The sequence below is a fragment of the Eptesicus fuscus genome, chromosome 5, assembly GCF_027574615.1.
Source record: "Eptesicus fuscus isolate TK198812 chromosome 5, DD_ASM_mEF_20220401, whole genome shotgun sequence".
Taxonomy (NCBI): domain Eukaryota; kingdom Metazoa; phylum Chordata; class Mammalia; order Chiroptera; family Vespertilionidae; genus Eptesicus; species Eptesicus fuscus.
In genome coordinates this window covers 43,113,267-43,139,937 of record NC_072477.1, presented here as the reverse complement: position 1 = coordinate 43,139,937, position 26,671 = coordinate 43,113,267, and the positions used below count along the sequence as shown (strand labels likewise).

The following is a 26,671-nucleotide window of genomic DNA, read 5'->3' as shown; positions in this document are numbered from 1 at the left end:
ACAAAATTAGAACTTGCTTTAGGGCATAATCAATACAGTATAGCATTTTAACAAGCTTAGTGTATTTGGCAACTATGTATTGTGTAAGGTTCACAAACATACTGATTCTATTACAATGCTAACTGTAGCAGCAAAATGTAACAATCTACTTAGTCAATAAACATAAAGCTCCTACTAAACCATAATTAAGTTTTCAGAAAAGTTATCTAAAAACTATGAATAAAATATACTTTTACATTTCTCAGCAATAAAATGTATAGCTAATGAAACTTTACAGTGGTAGAAAAAATGATACTACATGGGATAAAATTCAGAATGAATTTTTACCATAAACATGTGTACCAAATTAAGTTTCTGTACACCATTTATTTCTTTTCCTTTTTAACTTGTTTTGAAGGTAATTCTTAGTGTTGGAGAGTATAACAGCTGGGTAAGTGACCCAAAAGGACAAATGAGAATTTTCCCTGCTTTCCTGGAAGTCCAAGTAAAATGTTTCAAGGCTCTGCCTGCCTACGTATACCCAGAACACAAAAGGTGCTCCACACAGTGGCTGCACTTCCATTTCCAAACTGGGCCACCATGGCCAGGGTTCATCCCCAGCAGCATTAGAATGTAGCTGGGTAGAGTAGGCATCACCACTGAAACTCAGTATTCGTTATTTCTTTTCTTTTGTTTTCTTTCCTCCCTTCCCTTTCCCCCTTCCCTCCCCTCCCCTCTCCTCCCCTCCCCTCCCCTTTCCCTCCCTTCCCCTCCCCTCCCCTCTCCTCCCCTCCCCTCCCCTCCCCTTTCCCTCCCTTCCCCTCCCCTCCCCTCTCCTCCCCTCCCCTCCCCTTCCCCTCCCCTTCCCCCTCCCCTCCCCTTCCCCTCCCCTCCCCTTCCTCTCCTCTCCCCTCCCCTCCCCTCCCCTCCCCTCCCCTCCCCTCCCCTCTCTTTCATCACCCGAGGATATTTTCCCATTGATTTTTAGGCAGAATGAAAGAAAGAGGGAAAAACAGAGAAAAACATTGATGTGAGAAAAACACATCAATTGATTGCCTCCCACACATGCCCTGACCAGGACCCAGGCAGGGAATGAGCCTATAACCAAGGTACATGCCCTTGACTGAAATCGAACCCAGGACCCTTTGGTCCACAGGCCGATGCTCTGCGCATGGAGCCAACCTGTCTAGGGCTCATTATTTCTTGATCCCTTTCCCAGTGCTCTTCCTAGTAAATAATTACACTTTGGTTCTGTGAGGAGAGCTAAAGTGAGCAGACTATGTACAAGCTGAAGGATTTCTGCTGGCATTTACTCGCAAACATACTACAGTTATACTTTTTATTTTTTGCATTGGGCACATGTACCTTATAGATGGCCCATATGAACAGACAGCTGTCTTCCTTCTTTCCTCCTCCCCTGGAACTTGTAATATTTAAAGTAACTGATTTAACCCTAGTTGATTTGGCTCAGTGGATAGAGCATTGGCCCTTGGACTGAAGGGCCCCAGGTTCGATTCCAGTCAAGGGCACATACATTGGTTGCAGGCTCGATCGCTGGCCCTGGTCGGGGCACATGTGGGAGGCAACCAATCTATGTGTCTTTCTAACATTGATGTTTCTCTCTGTGTGTGTCTCCTTCCTCTCACTCTCTCTAAAAAAAAAAAAAAAAAACAGTGGGAAAATATCCTTGGGTAAAAAATAATAATAATAATCCTATCTAATAAAGAGGGAATATGCTAATGGACCCTCACACCATCGCAAAGATGGCAGCGCCCACAGCCAATAAGGAAGGAAGATGCTAATTGACTACCCCACCCTCAAAGATGGCGGCGCCCATAGCCAATAAGGAGGGAATATGCTAATTGACTGCCATGCCCTCAAAGATGGCGCGCCTGCCTCCGGAGTCCTCCAGTCCCCTCAGCCCCCCAGCCACCTGGGGCCAGCCCAAGGTGCAGGCAAGCCTTGGATGGTGGCTGCCCAGCCAATGCCTGAGGCGCAGGCAAGCCTGAGATGGCAGCTGTCCAGCTGCCCAGGGCCGGCCCAAGGCGCAGGCAAGCCTTGGGTGGTGGCTGCCCAGCCACCCAGGGCCACCCAAGGCTCAGATAACCAGGGCCAGCTGAGGTTTGAGCTTCTGGCAGTGGCAGCAGCAGAGGTGTGATGGGATGTTGCCTTCCCCTGATCGCTGGGTTGCCTCCCGCCCCTGAGGACTCCCAGACTGTGAGAGGGGGCAGGCTGGGCTGAGGGCCCCCCTCCAGTGCATGAATTTTCATGTACCGGGCCTCTAGTAATAATCCTATATAATAAAAGGGTAATATGCAAATTGACCCTAATGGCAGAACGACCAGAATGACCGCTGGACCAGTCACTATGAGGTGCACTGACCGCCTCTTTGTCCCTTTCCCAGGCCTGCAGGCTCTGATTGCCTGATGGCCACCTGTGGTGGGGGCGGGGCCGGTAAGCGGGCGGGTACAGCTGACCTCTTGTTCCCTTCCCCTGGCCGTCAGGCACTGATCACCCAATGGCGGAGGGTTAACCGGGGGTGGGTGGCGGCAGGGGGTGGGGCTGGCTGCAGGCAGCTGGGGAAGATGGCCCTGATCACAGGCCAGGCCTAGGGACTGTACCTGTGCACAAATTTTGTGCGCCAGGCCTCTAGTAATCTTACCTAATAATAAACAAACATGTAAATTGACCGTACCTCCTCTACGCCACCAGCCAGTCAGGAGTGATATCCAAATTAACCCAACAAATATGGCGGTTAATTTGCATACTCAGCCATGGAGTGACAGGGGCGGGATGCTTGTGTCGTCGACGACACAGGTGTTCTGCCCCACCCCTGGTCTCTCTGGGCCTCTGATAGCGTGGGAAGGAGGGGCCAGAGCAGAAAGAGGTGGCTCCCAGAGCAGAAAGGGGCTGGGCCGGAGTGGAAAGGCAGTGCCGGCAGCCAGGGAAAGGAAAGCCCATTCTAGCACAAATCTTTGTGCATCAGGCTTTTAGTAATAATAATAAAGTAACTGATTTAGTACAATGTCAAAAATGTCACTTCACCCGGTTGGGTTTTTCATTGCCCATGGTTTAGTGAGTGTATTTTTGTGTGTATTTAAATAATCTTTGGAATCTTGTTGTTTTTGCTGCTGGTCTTTATAAGGAAGTTTCTTCTCCCACACAGACCCCGCTTTCTCTCTCCTTCCATTAATCTTACTTTAAAAATGTGTGACAACTTTAAGATTTAATTTCTTGAATGGATTGAAAATACCACCTTTTCTTGACTACACTCAGAGGCTGTAAAACAAAATGTTGCTCAGTTTTGTAAGAGAATATTCTAATATAGTTTATATATTTTTGGAATTGAGTTTAGAATTCAAATACTTTACATCTGTATTCCAGAACATAGCTCCTCAACATAGAAGCACAGTGCCCTGTGCAGGGAAGTCACTCAAATTCCTCTGGTTTTGGGGTTTAACTATGGCTATTCCCAGATGGTGGAAGGTACGATGGTAGTTTGAGGGTTATTCAGTTTTTATGTTAAAATAAATAGTCCTTATTGGTTTGGTTTGGCCCCAGTCATGATACGCCCATTTCAGGAAGTCTGTTATGCACAAAAGTGCACAAAATGAAGACAGAGTGCCTCTCCACAGCCTGACAAAAGCTATTCCTTTGCAGAATGGTAGCTGCAGCGAAAGTAAATAAATGAATGGACAGCAATCACAGCCTAGTTGATGAAACTGTTCAATTAAAGCACAGGCATTTACATGGTGTAATTTCCCTAAATTGCCAATGAGCCCCTTTAGACACAACCAGTGTTCAAATTGATTTCAGCATTGATTTTGGCTGAAGCTGATAAATTTCTGCTTGTTAGTTAAAGTAATTTTGCAGAAGACTTTGTACTGCAGTATTGAAGTGTTCATTTAGCTGATGGTTAAAAGAGGAGTTATTTACAGAGGCCTCTACTGTTGTTCTGAGATGGGACAATTCCCCAATCATCTTTTACTTTTAATTTTTTAGGCTTCAGTATACCAATCAATAGGTGATTGAAACTGATTAAAACTTATCCAACCAGCTGCCTATGGCAGTTTAATTAGAAGCTGGATGATTCTTAAATTAAAGTTGTCTTATTTTCATTGCATTGCCATCTTCCAGAAGAGTAAGGGACTAACAATGCTTAAAACTTGAAGTTTGGCTTTGTTAATGTATTTCGCAAATGTTAACACAATAGCTATTTCTAAAGACAACTCAAAAATGTATTCAGATTACTTTGCCTTTTTAGAGATTAGAAGTAATAATATACATACTTGCTAGACAAGGTATATTTTTTCAGACAAAGGGATAACCTGTAGTATAATGAGATATATGAAAGAACAGCTATTTGTGATATATAACTTATTTCATAAACAAGATGAATGCCTAAGCTTTTTTTTTTTTTAATCTTCACCCAAGGACATGTCCATTGATTTTAGAGAGAGTGGGATGGGGAGGGAGAGAGAGAGAGAGAGAGAGAGAGAGAGAGAGAGAGAGAGAGAGAGAGAGAGAGAGAGAGAGATTGATCTGTTACTTCCTGCATGTGCCCTGACCGGGAATTGAACCCGCAATCTTTTGGTGCATGGGACGATGCTCCAACCAACTGAGCCACACTGGCCAGAGCTGAACTTATTTTGTAAATACTGCAGTACAGGATGAAACTAGCCATCATAATATTCTTTGTATCTCCTCACTGAAAACCTCACTGAAAGCTTTGAATTTATATTTTTCTGTTTTGAGGTCTAGATTAAAATCATTCTCCAATGAATTAAAAAAACAAATATTTTCATATAATTACATGTTAACTTTTGAACAGTTTTGTGGGCAGGGTTATAGAAGAGAGATTGTTGCCTTTTTTTCCCAGGGACTCTTCCCCATACTAATTTTCTCTAGTGTGGGACAATTTCTTGAGTTTTTAATGGAAATGGGTTAATATTTCTGTCATGGGGGCATATTACATCTGGTACTACAGGGAAGAAGAGAATAAATGGTTCACTTTCCAGAGGTGCATTTACTCTTTGACCCACTAGGGTCCTATTTAGTGTTCTAGGAGAGGTAATTTAGTAAATTGTACTCCAGTGGCCTGAAAAAGTTAATGCAACTCTGAAAAGTGAGTCATTCAATCGATTCTCCCTATTGCTTTTAAAAAATCAACACTGACCATATCCAGAGAACCTTGAAGACAACTGGAGTTAGAGGTTCTAGAAGCAGCCAGTTTTATCGGGACAGGCATTGGATTTGGCTTCAGAGAACCTGAACCTACTTCCCACTCCAGTGCTTATCAGATAAGAATCTTGAAGCAGTTAACCTCACCAAGCCTTCTTTCCTTACCTACAGAGTGGGGATAATGAGAATATACACCTTACAAATGTGTATCAAAGAAAGTAGTAGCTTCTCTATATAAAACACTTTTTATAAACTATAAAGCACAATGGAATATTAGTTATTAATAGAAGGAAGTTTTCTGAAATAGCCATTTTTGTATTTGATTTTGGAAAGTGATTTATTAGCTTTCCACCAAGAAACTGTGAGCAGAAATTACATGCAATGAAACCATTTCAGGAGAGAAGTTGCCTAGCTAGTTAATCCTGAAGGTATTCCTATTTTTCCCACATGTATTGCCTAACTACTCCATTTCTTTCTTTCATTCCTATCAGGCTTTATTTCTCTTGCCTCTCTGTTTTGTCCATTACATTTTTTCAGAACCTTTGATAAGAGATCACTGTGATTCTAGCCTCCTTGATCTCAAAGGCATTTAGGCCATATATTAAAAGACATTACTCTCGTTGATGTGGAGAGTGTTAAAGGCTTGAACCAGCCTGCACCAGTTTATGGAAGAAATATGGAAGCAGTGATGACCACATTAACTTTGAGGCAGGTGTGGGAGTAAAAAGAGGTATATAACCAGAGTAAATAGAAAGCAGATGACATGAAAAAATGTAGGGTTATCATAACTTTTCTCTGATTGGAAATCTTTCTAACCCAGCCCAGTTCCCCATGTTGTATGTTAGGTTGGTTTGTGAGCCCTGTGTATGATCATCATCTTGAGAAAGTTGTTAATATCTGCAACCTAATAGCATGTTTAGTATGATACTTAAACTATCTGGGGGTAGGGATGTTGTTTAACAACAGATTATTTTGCAATCAGTAGTCAAGCATCGGTAATGGGTTTTTAGGCAGAAGGAAGTTTGGCATAGACTGTTTGAACTAGTACAGCCTAAAAGCTTTTCACAACTGCTGTTGACTTTGGATTTTCTGATTTAACAGCTAGAGCCTGGCTAATGTGCTTATCTATTATAGAAGGCAACAACTGTCAGTGTTGCTTTCCCTGACACTATTTGAATTGTTTTTCTGTGGATGGCTATTTTTATATATGACATATTAGTAAAATCCTCCCAGAGAAAACTATGATAAGAACAAATTTCTAAAACGATTAAGCAGTAAAACATGTTTTCATTAACTAACACAGCTAGTTTACATTTGTTTACTGAAAACATGTTTTTGCATTAAAAGATGACATGCGGGATGTTAAACTAATCTCACAAGATAACAAAATATTTTGTTTGGTTTATATGTGCATGTATATACTCATACATTTATGCATTTCACTTTTATAAGGCAAAGAAGGGTACTACTGGTTTAGTATAGGTTTCAGAATTGCCTTCTAATCTTTTGGCATAATGTAATACAGCCAACTCTCAGGTTTCTTATTTTAAATAGAAAATTCAAAATGTATCACCTCGCCCTGACCGGTTTGGCTCAGTGGATAGAGCGTCAGCCTGCGGACTGAAGGGTCCCAGGTTTGATTCCGGTCAAGGGCATGTACCTTGGTTGCAGGCACATCCCCAGTAGCGGGTGTATAGGAGGCAGTTCATCGATATTTCTCTCTCATCGATGTTTCTAACTCTCTATCCCTCTCCCTTCCTCTCTGTAAAAAATCAATAATATATATATATTTTTAAATGTATCACCTCATGCCAGGTATTTATCTCCTAGTGGTGCATTTAGCCCTTTAATTTCTATCATCCCCTTTCTTTTGGTTTTAAATTTCTTTTGTGCCAAGGCTATAAAGTCTGGAAATGGAAAAACTTCCAAGTTGGAGAAAGATTTCCATTGGTTATTCTAAATTTACCTAAAATCAGAGTTATCTTTCCCCCGCTTTCCCCTCCCCCCCCCCCCCCCTGGAAAATAAATGAACTGTGATCTTAAGAGCAAGAAAACAGCATCTGTAAGTATGGAAACCAATGATCTTACATCATATTGGCTTTAATGGATACCATATTTTTTTATAAGGAAGTAGATTTAGTTAATAATTAAATCTCAGCCCTAACTTGTTTGGCTCAGTGGATAGAGTGTCGGCCTGTGGACTGAAGGGTCCCAGGTTCAATTCTGGTCAAGGGCATGTACTTTGGTTGCTGGCACATCCCCAGTAGGGGGTGTGCAGGAGGCAGCTGATTGATGTTTCTCTCTCATCAATATTTCTAACTCTCTATCCCTCTCCCTTCCTCTCTGTAAAAAATCAATAAAATATATTTTAAAAATAAAAAATAAAAAAAATAATTAAATCTATAGCCAGTCTTAAATTTCTATGCTAACAAGAATTGAGAGTTGCATAGATAATGAAAATGGATGACCAATCAAAAATCTTACTTTAGACAATTAAACATCTATAATAATAAAAGTGTAATATGCTAATTAGACCAGACGTCCTTCCAGATGACCTTCCGGATGAAGCTGGGGCTGTGAGAGAAGCCTGGGTGCCAGGTGCCTGCTGGTGGCCGGAGGGAAGCCCAGGTACCGGGTGCCAGAAGGAAACTGGTGCCGGCAGCCAGGAGAAGGAAGGCCTACACTTGCATGAATTTCGTGCATTGGGCCTCTAGTTTTGTTATAACAAACCAGATCTCAGAGAGGTTTCTCTTTCACCTTGTCTCCTTTCCTTTGTCCTGCTTCTGATGGACATCCTAGAATGGCATTCAAACAACAGAGATTTAGGGAATCCAGAATAATTCCACAAGTTGTGAAATAATTGCCTGAAAAACAGAGAACCAGTTTTATCCTTTAGGGAGAACCATTACTATGCCTGAAGCAAGCTAATAACATAAAGGCATTTGTAACTTTTATTTTAAAACAGGCTTTGCTTACCTTCATTCTTGCCTCCTACCTGTTCTCTAAGAGACCCAGGGGCAAAATAAATAAACATCACATTCTTTCCTGTGTACCTAGAATAAGACCGTTCCTTTCTAATTATAGCTTATTTCTTAAGTCAACTCTTAACTATTATTGCTATCACCATTTTAGTGACTGGATTATTTTCTTAGGATTCCAATCCATTTAGAGAATTTTCCAACAATTGATAGCACTCTATAAATTATTCATAGAATAATTAGGACCCTCTTTTCACTAACCTTCTACAACGTATGTATATGAGAAGTAGCATTTATCTGACATGGTATCCTAATATATAAAAACTCTGGGTCCGTCACATCCGCTACAACCGGGAGGCTTGACAGTTCGCCAGGCTGCGCGCGCAGCAGGCGAGTGGGCTGAACTCCTGACCTCTTAGAGAGAGAGAGAGGTGGGGCTGATCAGCAGTGGCAGCGGCTGCTGGTGAGGTTGGGAGAGAGAAGCAGGGTGATCAGACTCTGCTTCTTTCTCCCTCGCCAGCAGCCAAGCCTCTTTCTCTCTCCCAGAGGTCAACAGTTCAGCTGCTTGCCAGCAGCCTGGGGCAGCTGCTGATCAGCCCCACGTCTATGATCAGGCCCGGATATAGGCCCGGAGATGCTGACTGGCATAGAAACCAACCAATCAGAACCAAAATCTGGGTGAATTGCAAGGAGCCAATGGCTGCCTAGTAGGCGGGGCTTTTTACGCTCTGACTGGCATAGAAACCAACCAATCAGAACCAAATCTGGGTGAATTGTGAGGAGCCAGTGGCTGCGTACGAGGCGGAGCTTTTGATGCTGACTGGCATAGAAACCAACCAATCAGAACCAAATCTGGGTCAACTGTGAGGAGCCAATGGCTGCCTAGGAGGCAGAGCTTTTGACGCTGACTGGCATAGAAACCAACCAATCAGAACCAAATTGGCTGGCAGAGGAGGGAAGTTGGGGGTGAGATCAGGCCAGCAGGGGAGGGCAGTTAGGAGTGATCAGGCAGGCAGAGGCAATTAGGGGCGATCAGGCCGTCAAGGAAGGGCAGTTGGGGGCGAGATCAGGCCAGCAGAGGAGGGCAGTTGGGGGCGATCAGGCCAGCAGGGGAGAGCAGTTGGAGGCGAGATCAGGCCGGCAGGGGAAGGCTGTTGGGGACAACCAGGCCAGCAGGGGAGGGCAGTTGGTGGGGACCAAGTCTGTAAGGGAGGGCAGTTGGGGGCCATCAGGCTGGCAGGGGAGGGCAGTTGAGGGTGGGCGATCAGGCCAGCAGGGAAGAGCAGTTGGGGGCGAGATCAGGCCGGCAGGGGAGGGCCATTGGGGGTGAGATCAAGCCGGCAAGGGAGGGCAGTTGGGGGCCATTAGGCCAGCAGAGGAGGGCATTTGGGGGCGAGATCAGGCCGGCAGGGGAGGGCAGTTGGGGGCGACCAGGTCGGCAGGGGAGCAGTTAGGTGTTAATCAGGCCGGCAGGGGAGCAGTTAGGGGGTGATCAGGCTAGCAGGCAGAAGCAGTTAAGGGCAGTCAGGCAGGCAAGCAGTTAGGAGCCAGCAGTCCCGGATTGTCAGAGGGTGCAGGCTGTGCTGAGGGACACCCCCCCCCCCCAGTGCACAAATTTTGTGCACCGGGCCTTTAGTATGAAAGAATTGCCCTGCTCCCTTCACAGGACAGGGGTAATATTGTCCTGTTAGTGTTCTTGATTAAAAGTTGTTATACATGCAATTACTATTGAGACTCTTGCTCCAAGAAGCAAAAAAGGGGGAAAGGTGTTTCCTTATTCATTTTGATGACTATTTTGCTAACAAATTGACATTTATAACATATATTATCAGTTATGCCAAAATATGAAATAATTACATTTGGATCAGAGGTCAGCTCCTCCTCATAATCACTAGAGAAGCATAGATACTCCCTATTATAAATAATTATTTCTGCTTATAATTTAATTTGATTAGAATGTATTCAGAAATTAGCATGCAGAAAAGCACCATAGAAATTAGATGCCTACTTTAATTGTATGAGATTTTACAAGCTTTATCAGAAAATATATGATGAGCTCTAGGTTATTTATTTTGTGAACAGGAGTCAGCTGGGACGATTCATATTCTTTTTTAGTTCTCCTAGAATTTGAAATTCTAAGCATAAATACTTTCAGTAAACATTGTGAAGTACAGTTGCAATTGATTTACGCATGACATAAACTTGTGTGGGAGTCCAGATGTTGGAATGTGAACACAGGTTGTTTCTCCCTTATGTCCTATGTGAATATAGGACTTTTTAACATTTTGTTTTAAAAATTTTCTTTTTCCTCCTTTCTCATTTTTAAAGATTCTTGGAGAAATTCAGTTTATTATTTGGAGTGATGTATCTTTTTTAAAAATCTCATTAGTATTTAGATGAAGATATGCAAAACCTCTAGCCTTGTGTGTATTATACTAGTCCCACCTTTGAAATTTCAAAGAGCAGATATTAGGCTTAATTGCTTTTGTCCCAGGTATTACTTTTTAAACCAATCACATGTTTACTTGAATACCTATTCTCTCTAAGGTATTGCACTTGGCAGTATGGGAGATATAACAACAACATTCAGGGCCTCAGGGACACCATTCGCAGGGGTCTATTGCTGGCTTACTGCCTGTACCTTCTCGTCTCCTTTTCTGGTTCTTTCTCATCTTTCTGACTTCTAAATTTGGAGTTCCTCCGGTCCAGTCCTCAGGCCTTGTCTCTATTCAATGTAGCTCCTAAGAGAGCTTTTGTAGTTTCATGCCTTCTAGGACCTTAGGTTAATGAAGCCCTGTCCTTGGTCCTGAACTGCAAGCTTATCTCTAATTACTAGTTGGATGCCAGATGTCTTTTAGGCATTTCAAAACCACCTAAAACTGAACTCTTGATTTCCTCTGAAACCTCCTTCTAGAGATCATCCAGTCTTAGTATATGGAAACTCTTTTCTACAAGTTGCTCATGGCAGAAATTTTGCAGTCATTCTTAATCCTTTTTCTTGCAGATCACCAAATTTGCCCACAAATCTTGTTGGCTCTTCCTCACAATTATTTTAAGAAGCCACCACTCTTTTCCTACCACCCTATTCCAAGCCACTATTATCTCTTGCTAGGATTATTACAGTAGCCTCCCATCTAGTCTCCCATTTTCTGTCCTTACTGTCCTATAGTGTTCTCTCTACCCAGCAGCCAAAATGATCTTTTTAAAATATGTATATGCTCTCCTTCCTCTCACCACGGCTTCTCATATCACTCAGAATAATAGTCTAATTCTTCACCATGGCCTAAATGGTACTACACATTCTGTCTTCCCATTACCTTCCTAACCTCATCTCTCACACTAGTCCCCTTGCTTATTCCACTTCCACACACATCAGACACACAGTTCCACTTTAGGGTGTTTGAACTAACTTACCATTTCCTCTGTCTGGAGTCCTCTTCTTCCAAATATTTAAATGTTGTGCTGCCTTACTGCTCACATGTAACCTGATAGAAGAGGCATCCCCTGACCTCCTCCACACCTCTATTATAAACAAACATACCCCTAATCTTGGTCACTGTCTATATGCTTACCTTTATTCCTTTTCACTGCTTACATTACCTGACATATTGTAATCAGAAAAAGTGACCTATATGTTACAGGCTTTGTTGAGACCAGCTTTGTGCCCTAGTACATAAACAGTTTTTTAAAAAATAAATTTCTGTACCTGGAAATAATGGATATTTTCAGTTTGATTGCTGAAGAGTTCCATATATGATCAGTGACCAGCCTGTTAATTGTGATGTTAAGATCTTCTGTACCTTACTAATTTTGATCTGATTGATCTGTTGATTACTGGGAGACATTCTGCCACTAAGTCTGTGGATTTGTCAAATTTTCCTTGTAATTCCGTCTGTAACATGTAGCTCACTTTTTCTGACTGCAATACAATTAGTGTAGAAATCAATAATAAGTTAACCTCATATTTGGAAACTAAAATGCATACATTTAAATAACCTATGGGTTATATAATACAGCATAGTGGAAATAAAAATATTTACAACTGAATATTAAAGAAATACCATATATGAAAACTCATGAATGCAATCAAAGTCATACTTAAAGGATAGTTTTTTTGTGTGTGTATTAGCAAAGAATAATTGGATATTAATAGGCTCAGCAAATACCTGAAGAATTATTTTTAAAAGGGAAAGTGTTAAACCCAAAGGAAGTGGAAGGAAAGAAACACTGAAGAAAAAAAATTAATGAAATTAAAATTTAAGAAACAATTCAAGAAAACCAATAACTAGTTTCTAGGAAAAACTGATCAAATATCACAGAGATAAGATACAAAATTATGATTGAAAAAGGCTAATGGGAGGGGAGGGGGAATAGGAGAAATGTGGTCAAAAAGTACAAATTTTCAGCTATAATAGAAGTAAATATAGGAGATGCAATATATATAGCATGGTGACCATAGTTAACACTGCTATATGATAAATAGGATGTTGTTTTGCTTTCTCTTTTTATTGTATCTATAGGAGATGATAGATGTTAACTAAACTTATAGCAGGAATCATTTTACACTATATATAATTAAAACCATTGTGCTGTACACCTTAAACTTATACAATGATGTGTGTCAATTATATCTCAATAAAACTGGTGGGGGGGATATATTTCTAGACAGAGAAGAAAATTTTAAAATACGAGGATACAGTGAATACGTTTATAAAAATAAACTTGAAAACAGAAAGTGTACACTTTTTTGAAAATCTTAAAACTGTCTTAAGAAAAATTTAAAAAACAAACAAAAATAAACCTATAACAATTAAGAAAATTTATTCATTCAGTCAATAGATATTTATAAAAATGTGCCCAGCACAGTTTTAGACACAGGAAATACAAACAAAACAAAACAAAAAAAGATAATAGTCCATGTTTTCATGGAGCCTGCTTTCTAGTGGTGGGAGACAGATAATTAATAAATTAGCTATTGATGAGTTCTGTAAAGAATAAAGAAAGGGTGACTGAGCTTTTTTATATAGGAGACTGAAAGATATACATTGAACATGAAGGAAGTATCCTCCAAGTGGATATTGGAGGAAGAGTGGTTCTGGCTTGAGGAGTAGGTGCAAAGGGCCTGAGGAAGGATCATGTTTGATAGAGCAGAGTAAGTATTGGGCATAAAGGAGATTGGCAGAAGCAGGGATTGGTGAGGTGACCATGAAATCCTTGTAAGGACTCTTGATTCGGCAATTAGAAATATACCCAAATGGGAATGATAATAACTTCTACTTATGTTATATATCAATTATACCTGAATAAAACTGGTGGGGGGTGGATAACCCATGTTCAGAGGATTATGGAATTAATTAAATGTATGTAGAATTTTTTTGTAAAATACCATTCAAGTGAGAGATTTCTGTTTCATCCGGAAGTAATAAACATATCTTGAATATTTATTAAATAGAGAACACCTATCAAGGGCCAGGGCTTGGACAATGCGGAAAGAATACAAAGATGATTAAGACATGGCAGTGCTCATTGCCCAGTATGGGAGACAGACTCAAACAATATTTCTGCATTGTGCTCTAAGAGCTATAACAGAGCTACTAAAGCCTGAAGACTAGGAGAGGCTTCAAAATTTTACAACACAAGTTTGAACTGTGTGAATCTACTTATATGTAGACTAGAGGCCCGGTGCACGAAATTCGTGCACGGGGCGGGGGGAGGGTGTCCCTTAGCCCAACCTGCACCCTCTCCAATCTGGGACCCCTAGAGGGATGTCCGACTGCCCGTTTAGGCCCAATCCCACCGGGATCGGGTCTAATCGGGCAGTCGGACATCCCTCTCACAATCCAGGACTGCTGGCTCCCAACTGCTCGCCTGCTTGCCTTCCTGATTGCCCCTAACTGCTTCTGCCTGCCAGCCTGATCACCCCCTAACCACTCTGCTGCCAGCCTGATTGATGTCTAACTGCTCCCCTGCCAGCCTGTTTGCCCCCAACTTCCCTCCTCTGCCAGCCTGGTCACCCCTAACTGCCCTCCCCTGCAGGGTTGATCGCCTCCAACTGCCCTCCCTTGCAGGCCTGGTCCCTCTCAACTGCCCTCCCTTGCAGGCCTGGTGCCTCCCAACTGCCCTCCCCTGCTAGCCATCTTGTGGTGGCCATCTTGTGTCCACATAGAGGCAGGATCTTTGACCACATGGGGGCAGCCACATTGTGTGTTGGAGTGATGGTCAATCTGCATAGTACTCTTTTATTAGATAGGATAGAGGCCTGGTGCACAGGTGGGGGCCAGCTGGTTTGCCCTGAAGGGTGTCCTGGATCAGGGTGGGGGTTCCCTTGGTGTGTGGGGCAGCCTGAGCAAGGGGCCTGTGGTGGTTTGCAGGCCAGCCACGCCCCCTGGCGACCCAAGCGGAGGCCCTGGTATCTGGGGTTTATGTATCTTCTATAATTGAAACTTTGTAGCCTGGAGTGGAGGCCTGGGCCAGCCAGGGTGTGCAGAAAGCTTTGCTTCTTCCATCGCCGGGGGCAACCCTAGCCTCCTGCTCTTTCCAGCTCTGTGGCTGCCGCCATTTCTGTTTGGATTTGTTTACCTTCTATAATTGAAACTTTGTAGCCTTGAGTGGAGGCTTAGGCCGGCAAGGGCAGGCGGAAAGCTTGGCTTCCTCTATTGCCTGGGAAACCCAAGCCTCCCTCCTGCTTTCTGTGGCTCTAGCCATCTTGGTTGGGTTTATTTGCATACTCGCTCTGATTGGCTGGTGGGCGTGGCTGGTGGGCATGGCTTGTGGATGTAGCGGAGTGATGGTTAATTTGCATATTACTCTTTTTTTAGGTAGGATTCTTTTTCCAATAAATACCTGTACTGTATTTGATCCACAGTTGGGAGTCCAAAGATGTGGAGGGTCAACTGTATGGATTGTTCTATCCCATCTATACTAATAAAAGGGTAATATCTCCTTCCAAGAGACCTTCCAGATATCCTTCCAGACAAAGCCATGGTGGCGGGGCTGAAGCAGAAGTGGTTAGGGGCAATCAGGCCAGGATGAGAGGGCAGTTGGGGGTGATCAGGCCAGCGGGGGGGGGCAGTTGGGGGCGAGCAGGCCAGCAGGGGGCCCAGTTGGGGGTGAGCAGGGCGGCAGGGGGGGCAGTTGGGGGCAAGCAGGCTGGCAGGCGGGGCAGTTGGGCGATCAGGCCAGCAGGGGGGGCCAGTTGGGGGCGAGCAGGCTAGCAGGGGAAGGGAGTTGGGGGTGAGCAGGCTGACGGGCGGTGCAGTTGGGGGCAATCAGGCTGGCGGGGGAGCAGTTGGGGTGAGCAGGCTGGCAGGGGGGGCAGTTGGGGGCAAGCAGGCTGGCAGGGGGGTTAGTTGGGGGCAAGCAGGCTGGCAGGGGGGTTAGTTGGGGGTGAGAAGGCCGGCGGGGGGGAGGGCAGTTGGGGGCAAGCAGGTCGGCAGGCAGAGTGGTTAGGGGCGATCAGGCAGGCAGGCAGGTGAGCAGTTAGGAGCCAGTGGTCCTGGATTGCGAGAGGGATGTCCAACTGCCAGTTTAGGCCCAATTCCACAGGGATCGGGCCTAAACTGGCAGTCGGACATCCCCCAAGGGGTCCCAGATTGGAGAGAGTGCAGGCCGGGCTGAAGGACACACCACACCACACACACACACACACACATACACACACACACACACCCCGTGCACAAATTTTGTGCACCGGGCCACTAGTTTTATATAAGGGACTTGAGCATCCATGGGTTTTGGTATCCATGGAGGTCTTGGAGCCAATCTCCCTGGGATACTGAGGGTAGTTAAGTTTTTGGGAAGGCAAAAGTTACACATGGGTTTTCGAATTTGTAGTAGGTAGGCACCCCCAACCCCCCATGTTGTTCAAGAGTCAACTGTGTATTAAATAAAGGCATATGGATTCTTTTTAGGGTAGCTTATATATTTTTATTTAACCTAAGGAGAAGGATAAATGTAAGTTCTCATTTAGCCATTTTGATAGTTAGATGGCATTTCTGCTGAGATGAACACCTGAATGTGACATTGACCACACCTCTCTGTACTATAGATAAATTATAGTAGTGGACAAGAGGTAAACATGGTAAGAAATCTAGAATTTGAAACATGGTATAACCATAGCATGTCAGAATTTGAAACATGGTATAACCATAGCATGTTAATTCTTTGTCTTCAAAGTTGGTTCAATATGAAGTAATTCTACCAGTTTTTCTTAATAAATGATATATTGCAGCCATTTGCCAGTCTTCATCATTAAAGCTAACTTGCTGCTTTAGTCTATTTTATCAGGTTCTACTCTCAAAACACCTGTCTACCTTGTAAACTTCATAGTTTCTTAAAATATAATGCATGCCAGCGCTGTCTTCAATACTTTACCTGTTATCTCACTGAATCCTCACAACTCGATAACGTAGGGACCGATTTCCCCATTCCAGACTTGAGACAACTGAGACGCACTGAGGTTTACTAACAGTCCAGGTTCACACTGTTAGGAAGTGCAGAGCTGGGATCAGAACCCCAGGAGTGACTCCAGAGCCTACACCAGCTTCACTCCTTGCCTGTCAAGCTAGGTTGGCAGTGATTGCAGAATACTTCATTGCCTGCAGAGATTCAGATGTCATGGTCCTTAGTCTGATTGAAATAGGTCAGCACCTTTATAAATTTTGAATTATGAGTTTCCCTGTTTCAGAACACAATGAAGAAAACATAAACATCACTGCATATTTCCTTTAGGTGCTAAAATATGTGTATTCTGCCACAGTCCCATTCGTGGCTTTGTCATTTACTGCGTGAGTTTGGACAAGTTTTTTTAACCTGGGTTTTGGGTGTTTCCACTCTAAGAAGAAAGGATTAAACTAGACAATTCTCTATATTTCCTACAGACTCAGTAAATTTTCTGTTCTGTACGCTATGAGAATTAAAGGTTGATATCCACTTTTTGTCAGTCATCTAGAACCTATTGCTCCAAATGAAAAGAAAAAGTATGGATAGTAAGTGTTCTTCTCTTTTGTTGGGTTCTTTGTTATTTCAAATACTCAAAAAGTTTATACCAAGGTACTAGCTTTTGCCATCCTAAAGTGTATATGTTGTGTGCTCAGTTTTAAGGGCTGGGAATATTCCCTGAAGGTCTGTGCTTGTTTGAAAACAAAATGGAACACTCAAGTCTAAGCACTAAAAATATCTCATAAAATGCTTCCTCCATGCACTCATTGGAACAGGTAATTACTGTGGCAACAACAAACTAATTTGAAGTGTTAGCTGTTAATTAAAAGAATGCAGAGGTGTATAGTTGTCTTTTGGTGTAACCAGAGCCTCCATTCAAACTTCATTAATCACTTTACAGTTAATGTGTTGAGGAAGGTCAAGACAATTGGGATGCAGTATCCGTTGAAAGTAAACAAATTCCTTTTCTCCAGGTGGAATGCCATTTGCAAAGTTAAGGTGCATACTCCACTTTACCTGGCAATGCCTTTGTCATCCACTTCTCCTTGATGATTAAATGTTAAGTTGGTACTGTCATTACACTGTAAACCAAACCACACAGCATCTTTGTTGCTCGAAATCGAACCCAGACTTCCATGGATGAATTAGCGTGCATCATAATTAAATTATCAAGCATCTCCTTTTATTTCACTTGGAAATAGGAGACCTTTCTTTTAGAAAAGACATCATCTTTCTTGACAAGCTCATTAAGTTGCCAAACTGTTCAGTCTGGTATATATTAGACTATCTGCTAACCACTTACTTATCGCTGCTGTTGGTCTCAAAAACCCTGGTGTTGCTTATTGTCCTAAGTAGCAACACTGGTTTTTTTATGACTTTTGAATCCTTGTGTATGCATTCAACTATTAGTCTTCACATTTGAGTCTTTGGTTATTGATTCTAATATAGAGTATTTTTTACTCTGTGATATGTAAGAGGAAAAATAATATATATATCATTATTAAATTTTACATATTATATTACCTACTAGAAGCCCAGTGCATGAAATTCTTGCACTCGGGGCGGGGGGGGGGGGGGGTCCCTCAGCCCGGCCTGCACTCTCTCACAGTCTGGGAGCCCTTGCGGGATGTCCCCCTGTGGGAGTGCACTGACCACCAGGGGGCAGCTCCTGTGTTGAACGTCTGCCCCCTAGTGATCAGTGTGCATTATAGCGACCGGTTGCTCTGCCATTGGGTTGATTTGCATATTAGCCTTTTATTATATAGGATATTTACATGGACTAAATTCCTTCAAATCACATTTTAAATTAGCTTAGTCCAGCAACATCTCTGTCAGGCACTGAGGAAAATTACAGTGTATGGCTTTATACATCAATTTATTACCTGAATTCAGATATATAATGAATCAAATCATAGTCTGAAATGTAGTTTCATGTTGTAAAACTCTGATATTAACATCAATAGTAAAGTAAGTGGTTATTTGTTCTAAACCCTTTATGGTATAGGAGTTCTTACAGAACATTTCTTTATATAAAGTGTAAAAAATTTTAAATCATTCAAGTTTTATAAACTTGATAGTATTTGTATATACTAAGGAGGTTGATATTTAGACAAAGTCTGTAGATACTTTTTCAGATTAAAATGAACAATGCCAATTTTTATAATCTCGTTTTTCATTTAAATAAGATATAATTTCTCTATAATTAATTCATAAAATAAAACCTAAGTTTACCTTCCAAAATTGGTTCAACCTTTGTCCACTCAAGTAGGAAAAACAGAATGAATTTTTTATAGCACTCATATATGGATATGTAGATACAATTACATGTTTTGTACTATTTTACCTGAATTTATAACATTTTATATATGAAAAGTTATAAATACTTGTGGGTTCTTAGTAACTAAATTATCTCTATAAGTCTGTCACTTTAAAAATACGTATCAGTGATTGTACAGCTATGTAAATTTTCTAAAAATCATTGAATTGTGCACTTTAAAACAGTGAATTTTGTCATATATAATTATGCCTCAATAAAACTGCTTAAAATTTTGTCAGAACAACCACACAAGTATTTCTGCCAAAACAACAGAAAATAATATTTTCATTTGATAATAGTGAAATGCATATTTTGTTTTTGTTTTAAGAAATGAGCAATTTTTTGCAACCGTTTATGATAATGGATGTTAACTAGACTTATCAGGGTGATTCTTTTACAATATGCATAAGCAAATATTTATTTCATTACTATGTTATATACCTGAAATTAATGTAATGTTACATGTCAGTGATATCTCAAAAGAAATAAAATAATAAGTATGTTTTACTATTAGGTTATTATCAAGTAAAAATTGGGAGCCTGGTAAATTTTGCAACTTGGCAGCTGAGGACAGGGAATTCCTGGCAAGGGAAATTACATTCCTCCACAAGTTTTCTACCCCACTCACATGTTAGCACTAGCCAGGTGAGAGGAAGAACAATCCAATCTTGGCTAATGTGCAAAATCCTCTATGGAACAAGACTTTAATTCTTCCAAAATAATGTGTTTCTTTATACTTTTATGGACTTGCAGTAACAGTGTTTGTTCATGTTGTGTGGTTCATTGTGAAATTTTTATATAAGGCAGGCTGTTTCTGGATAATGGTCAGAATATACAGTCCTTACAGTATACATATGAAAGGCCACATTTCATTTAAACATAAAAAGGTCTTGATGAGATCATGGTTTTTATTTCTGCAAACCTTATTCTCTTTTTCATAAATGAATGTATTCATATTCCTTGACTTGTAGTTATTTCACTGTATCATACATATGAGTTTGTCTCTCTTTTGAAGCTTTTGCAATATTGAGAGATGCCAGCTTTAGGAAACCACATACTTGAGTCTTATAACCCTGTGACTTCTTATATGAATTTATATCTACCTTAAACCATAGCTAAATCCATGTAGTTTTGAGATTATTTTGATTAAATGTGGGAATATAGTTGATTTGTATATATAATTGAAATAAAAGGAAAACCTCCCATTTTTTATGGCTCTGTATAATGCTTAGCAGAGCTGTAGGACCTCTCTCTCATTCTCTCTCATTCTCTCTCAGCCTCTCACTCTGACAGTACGCTGTAAAGCAAGCATGTCAAACTCGCGGCCCACAGGCTGCATGCCTCGTTTATTTGGCCCGTATTAGCCTTTGAGTTTGACATGCTTGCCATAAAGGATCTAGGGCCAGAATACTTGGATTTGAGGTCTAGTTCTGCCACTTTCTGACTTTGTGCCATTAGACAAACTACTTCTCTGTGCTTCAAAGTTCTTATCTTTAAGGAGATAATAATGACAGCATTACCTCAGAGGGTTATTTTAAGGTAAGGTATAATTAATCGTTTTGTAAACCATTAAGCTCAATAGAAATGTAAATTACTAATGTTATTAGTATTCTTTGAAAGTATCATATATCCTATTGCTGCAGGTGTGTCCAGATTTACATATATGTCCTTAACTATTTTCTAGGTTGTTTAGTGAACCCAAGTAATTTTGTTTGTTTTTCTTCCCATAGAGCATATCATGTCCCAAGTGGGAAAATACTAGCTGTAAAGGTAAGTACTGGATACACTTCATGAAATTCATGATATTCTTGATGCTCACCACTTTTTCTCCACTCGCACCCCCCATGTTCAGCTTGAGTTACAGGTAGTGATAAAAAGGAAATGAAATGGTTTTAGGTTTGGATTCGGAGGTGGAAGCTGTAGCAGTGTTGGGACATTCAAGCTCCTAACGGTTGTGCTGCTTTTAAGTTGAACTCGTTGCCTTATCTGAACCCAGGTACTTTCACTTCAACACTTTGATACATGTATTTCTCGCTAATAAGAATTCCTTCCCTGTGTCTCCAGCTGTCAAAATCCTTAACACCCTTCAAGGGTCAGCTCCAAAGCCACTCTGTTGGACTTACATAGATAAATAGTCACTTCTGGTTTATCTATCACTTTCTACTTTGACTCTCTAGAATTCTCTGTGTTTCTTATGGGTGTTATCACATGCTGCCTTGTTGTTTGCTGTTAGTATATATGTATGTTTCCCCTATCATATTGAAATCTCCTTGTAAATAGAGAACAGCTCTTGTTTTACTCACTGATTCATGCGGAGCATTGCACAAAGGGCTTGGTGCAGAGTGCTGTATGTAATGACTGGATGTTCAACACATAATTTGTTGAATGACTGACTAAATAAATACATTTTGTTCTTTTTGTTTTGGGGTGTGTTTTTTTTTTTTTCCAGTTTACTCATTCATCTTTTGAAGTAACATCTTGAAAGCAGGTTCAACTCGCATACAAAATATCCCATAGTGTTCTTTGTATGGACCATTGCTCTCAGCCAGAGTATTTCTTAGCTTTTTTTATATATATATTAAAGGGTGAAATGAAAGGTTAGCGCATCTGATCTTTTCCTGACCCTCTCCTGACTTTTGTGTGACTTCAAGCATGTCACTTGAACCTCTCAGTGACCTCAGCTGTGAAACGGGGCTGCCTGGTGTCACAGAGGGATTGTGAAGAGCAGCAAATCACAGGCCTTGTCTAAACAGAGTCACCTGCAGGGCTCTGGTGCCGGCATAGAATGATGAGGGAAATTTAATTTCCCAAGCCAAGTAGTCAGTTGGACCCACACTTTGAATATCTGTGGGAGCAATTAGATAAAAATCTTGAAAATCTATTACTGTTCCTACTCAAAATATTTTTAATTGTTATATTTCTAAATATTTTCATTTTTTAGACAAAAATGAAACAACTATATTGTAATATTTCCCTTTTCAGACATTAAAGGTGTGAAACTATCACTTCAGATATTTTTAAAAGCAAGTTGAATTTTGGGAAGAATAGAAGTACCTTGAATTTTTTATTTTATAGTACTGAATTTAGAAAAATTTATGCCTCAAAGAGAGCATTTTGAAAATGATACTAATCATTTTTTAAAGATAAGTATTTGACTGTAGTATGTAACTCATGAAATGTGTTTCTAATGAGCTTTTTGGGGCAGGGAGTGGTATAGGTAAGCAAAACAATTGCAAACAAATAGAGCAGAAAACAAATAAAAATAGTGTTAGCCATCTTGAAAATAGAACCATTTTATAAAACCTTTCAGTGTATTCTATAAAACCTTTCAAAGAGTAGAGCTTAATAGATTTCCCAGTATTATTTATTTTCTAATTGGGAAAAAACATCCATTTAACAGGAAATTTCTTAGCATTGTATGTAGCATGTGCTGATTATCATTCTTTGACTGTGTTTGGGTTTCTGCTGCTTTTAAACTAGCATTTAAATGGACCATTTGATTAATCATTTGTATACTGACTGTAATCCTCCCAAATTTCCTTTCTGAATTGTACATACTGTAAAAGACAATTATGTTGCCACAGATTAAATAAGCGAATTAAAACAGAATAGCGGCTTAATTTGACCTGTGATTTTGCTCTCCTTCCCTTTAGTGGAGCATGTGCCACTCCAGCAAATAAATGAAGTCATCCATGACAGGTTGTGATGAATTGCCGTATTTATACTGTATATTTTAATAGCCTCACACTAATTTAAATTGAGCACAGAGTAAATTATAATTCAGTCACTTGACTGCTTATATTTAACTTGACAACTCATCCTTATTTGTCCTGGAGGTGTAGCGAAGAGCAGGGAAAGGCACTCAGGTATTTCAGTTTCTCACTTAACCCTTTCTCCATGAAATTCTTCATGTTCGGAGTCTCTCCAGTTTGAGAAATTTAGCTCTTCCTATGGAGAAAAATAGTAATAATAATAATAACAACAACAACTCAGGGAGTCTATCCTTTGCTTGTACTTCAAACAGAACATTAGTATTTCCATGCCTTTTCCCATTACCTTCAAATAAGGAATTGGACTTGTTTATTTTTCACAGTTTTAAAGCTCACTCACAGGAATGCCCAAGGGAAGGAGAATTAACCTTCCACCTAGAGTGTCAAGTCTCCCAGAAAATAGAAGAGCATTTCAGTAATTATTTTAAGGTGAATTTTAATCTCCCTCTCAAGTTCCCAGAAATTACTTTATTCACTTTTCTACCATTATAGAATCTTTACTGTTCTGCACTATAGAAAATACCAAGGATGATCAAGATCTATGAGAGTACAGTATTACTTGCTACATTTTAGGTCAGAGTGGCACTTTTATTTACTTTAGTGTTTATATGTTTGGTTTTATTTATTTATTTTAAATTAGTTTTTTATATATAAAAAAAAATATAAATTTTTTTATTGATTTCAGAGAGGAAGGAAGAAGGAGAGAGAGAAACATCAATGGTGAGAGAGAATCATTAATTGGCTGCCTCCTGCATGCTCCTCACTGGGATCGAGCCTGCAACCCAGGCATGTGCCCTGACTGGGAATCTAACCATGACGTCCTGGTTCATAGGTTGATGCTCAACCACTGAGCCACTCCAGTTGGGCTATTCCCTATACTTGACATGGTGGTTTTAAATTCAGCTGTAGAAATCAAGCAATCCATCCCTTCCTCTCTAAAAACAGCACCTTACTTAGAGCATTATGGTTGTAAGGCACACTTTAATTAAATCCCACATCACTTAATGGCCACTACTGTAAGATCCTATACAGCAAGCATGTCAAACTCAAAGGCTAACATGGGCCAAATAAACGAGGCTTGCGGCCTGCAAGTTTGACATTCTTGCTATACAGGGTGCTGGGCGTGAGGGAGGGAGCTAGAGAAAGATGTACAAGACTCACCCTTTGCCCTTGAGGAGCTCACAACCACTCTTTATTCTTTAGACTTCTGTTTTTAGAAGATGAGGTATGAATGCTAAAGATAAATGTGGTAAGGGAAAAAATAAAGGACCAAAGCTAGAGATAAATTCTGAGGGAGGGCTTTGGGGCTGGCTTCCTGAGATGGTGGCAACATTCCAGCTGGGCCTAAAAGATAGAAAAGATTTTATGATCAATGACTGTGGAGTAGAGAGAGGAAGCTCACCTCAAGTGGAAGGAACAGCAGAGCAAAGACTGGAAGTGGAGAAAGCACAGGACATGTGTGGATCAGTAAAAATCATCTGGTTTCACATGAGGATTGAGTTTGTGATGGGGAGTAGTAGGAGGAGCTAGAATAACAAGTTGGAGCTAGACTGTAGAAGAAGTCCTTGAATGTCATGCTAGAATTGTAACTTTATGCGAGGCCATGGGAGCCCAATTAAGATTTTTGATCAAGTGGACAATACGTTTACAGCCAGTAGTGTGAGTTTAATTCCAATGTGTTGGCTAGCCCTGTGGAGTTATGTCATTTATTGAGTGTGTGCTTGGAGATGCAATATAGCGTAGCAGTCATACTAAGTACTGAGTACAGTCAGACCTCCGTTCTCCAACATCACCCATCTCAAACAATTTACTTCTCAACCCAATAATACTTTCATGCTGATACCTGTATGATCAGTCATGAGTCTCTCAGGTGACAAAGGAGAGAATGCTTGAGTGTATGGGTCAGTTTACCCCAAACCTTACATTGTTAACATCTCAAGAAATTGTGCTGTGAATATTTTCATATTTTTTGCTTTGGTTGCTGTTTCTTTTTATTAAATTTTCAATTTTTACTCTATATTTCACTTCCTTTTTAACTTTTCATTTACATTTCATGTCCTTTTTGTTTTTAAAATATGTATTTATAGATTAAGCAGTATATTAGACATGTATGTAAGAATGGTTAAAACAGGGAATCACTTGGGTGTCTGGAATGGATTAATTCAATTTACATTATTTCTAATGGGAAAAATGATTCGGTTTCGAACAGCCTTCTGGAATGAATTGAACCAAGGTTCCACTGTAAATGTATTTTTGAAACCTTAAATAAGTGGTTCTCAACCTTATTGTGGGTTAGAATTCACCTGACAAGTTGTTGTTGTTTTTAAATGCTAAGAGGTGGGTCTGCCCTCAGAGATTTTGATTACATTATGCCTATGTATCATCAGGATTTATTTAAAGTGCCCTGAGATATTTATGAAAATAACTTTAAATAAAGGTAATTATAATATGAGGCCAGGTTTGAGATCCGCTGCTTTAAAGTAAATAATAACTTCACTCCATTTACTAGTTTTTTAGGATGAAAGATTCCCTGTACTTGACATGGTGGTGTGAATAGATCTAATAGTTTATGGCAGTGGTTGGCAAACTCATTAGTCAACAGAGCCAAATATCAACAGTACAAAGATTGAAATTTCTTTTGAGAGCCAAATTTTTTAAACTTAAACTATATAGGTAGGTACATTGTTATTAACTTAATTAGGGTACTCCTAAGCTGGCCTTTGCTAAAAACTCAAGGGGCCAAAGAGCCGCATGTGGCTCGCAAGCCGCAGTTTGTCAACCACTGGTTTATGGCATAGACTTGAAACACTAGATGAATTTATTTTGTTGCTAAGTTTTATACAGGAACAAAAATGTAAGTGAATATTGTTGGCAAAATGACTATTGATCTGGAGAAGTGTTTCTTGGCAGTTTTGTATTACACTTACAGGCTGGTTTAGTGAGAGCTTTTATAAATAACCCTAAAGCAAACTCTTGATAGAAACTGGCTATGCCTTTTTTATTTTTTTCCCCTCCCCCAAATGGATGTCATTACTATAAAATGTGTTTTAGAATTAGCCTCTTCTTTCCTTGCTCTATCAGCAGTTTGCAATTTATAATTTATGGATTTTTTTCCCTCTAGTATGATTATATATATTTTGCAGTTGTAATACAAAATGTAGTTCAGTGTTGGATGGTGTGTAACTACTGCTGTCATGGTAATCCTAGGTGTTCAGTTTTTATCTAGAAATATCTAGAGTCAGAAACTCTGCCACAGACCTTAAAATTGTCTTTCAACTATTTTATTCTCATCACTCTCTTTTTTAAGTAAAAAAAATCCTCAGAGTCAGGAAGGGGCCAGACATTGACAGGCCACGTGGCTCCTCAGAACCTTGGGTTCCTCCTATAAACGAAGGGGATTAGATGAAATCATTTCTGAGGTTCCTTCAAGCTCTAACATTTTATAACATTATTAGCAAAGAAACATTATTTAACTGGAAGAATAAAAAAAGGTGATATGTTTTAAAAACCTAAAAACCCTACTTTAAATGTCATTTTTACTCATCACCCTCTTCTGCTTATCGCCTAGTGTCTGAATTACAAGGCAATTTTTTTTAATGGTTTCAGAGTCACTCCTATCTTTCTCTTCTGAAAATAACCAATGTGACCAAAATAGGGTATATAAATTAAGGGTGTTATAACTTAACTGACTTTTAAAGCTATTAATACTGACCTTTGAGACCTGGCTTTTTCCTTGGTCCCATCAATCACTTCTATACCACCTCCCCCAATACAAAGGATTAGACAGATGTGGATACAGTTTGTATTTACTGGGGGGTTATAATAGTGGGGAGGAGGTAGGGGAAATGAAGAGTTTAGTTTTTATGTTTCATAGTGAGTATAGCTATACTTAATTTAAAGGTAAATAAATGTATCAATGTATTCCTTTCCATATTTAGGTCATACTACTAGATATTACACTGGAACTTCAAAAGCAAATTATGTCTGAATTGGAAATTCTTTATAAG

The 26,671-nt window shown here is 40.3% G+C and overlaps 1 protein-coding gene across 7 annotated transcripts in view; it reads left to right on the top strand.

Moving 5' to 3' along the window:
• The window catches only part of MAP2K5 (mitogen-activated protein kinase kinase 5), a 273,560-nt gene that overhangs the window by 70,831 nt on the left and 176,058 nt on the right, over positions 1 to 26,671 (top strand). For all 7 annotated transcript variants that reach the window (XM_054716100.1, XM_054716099.1, XM_028141851.2 and 4 more), the window contains 2 exons: positions 20,625 to 20,664; positions 26,603 to 26,671. In XM_054716100.1, coding sequence (XP_054572075.1) covers positions 20,625 to 20,664; positions 26,603 to 26,671 — 109 coding nt within the window. The remainder of the gene's footprint in view (positions 1 to 20,624; positions 20,665 to 26,602) is intronic.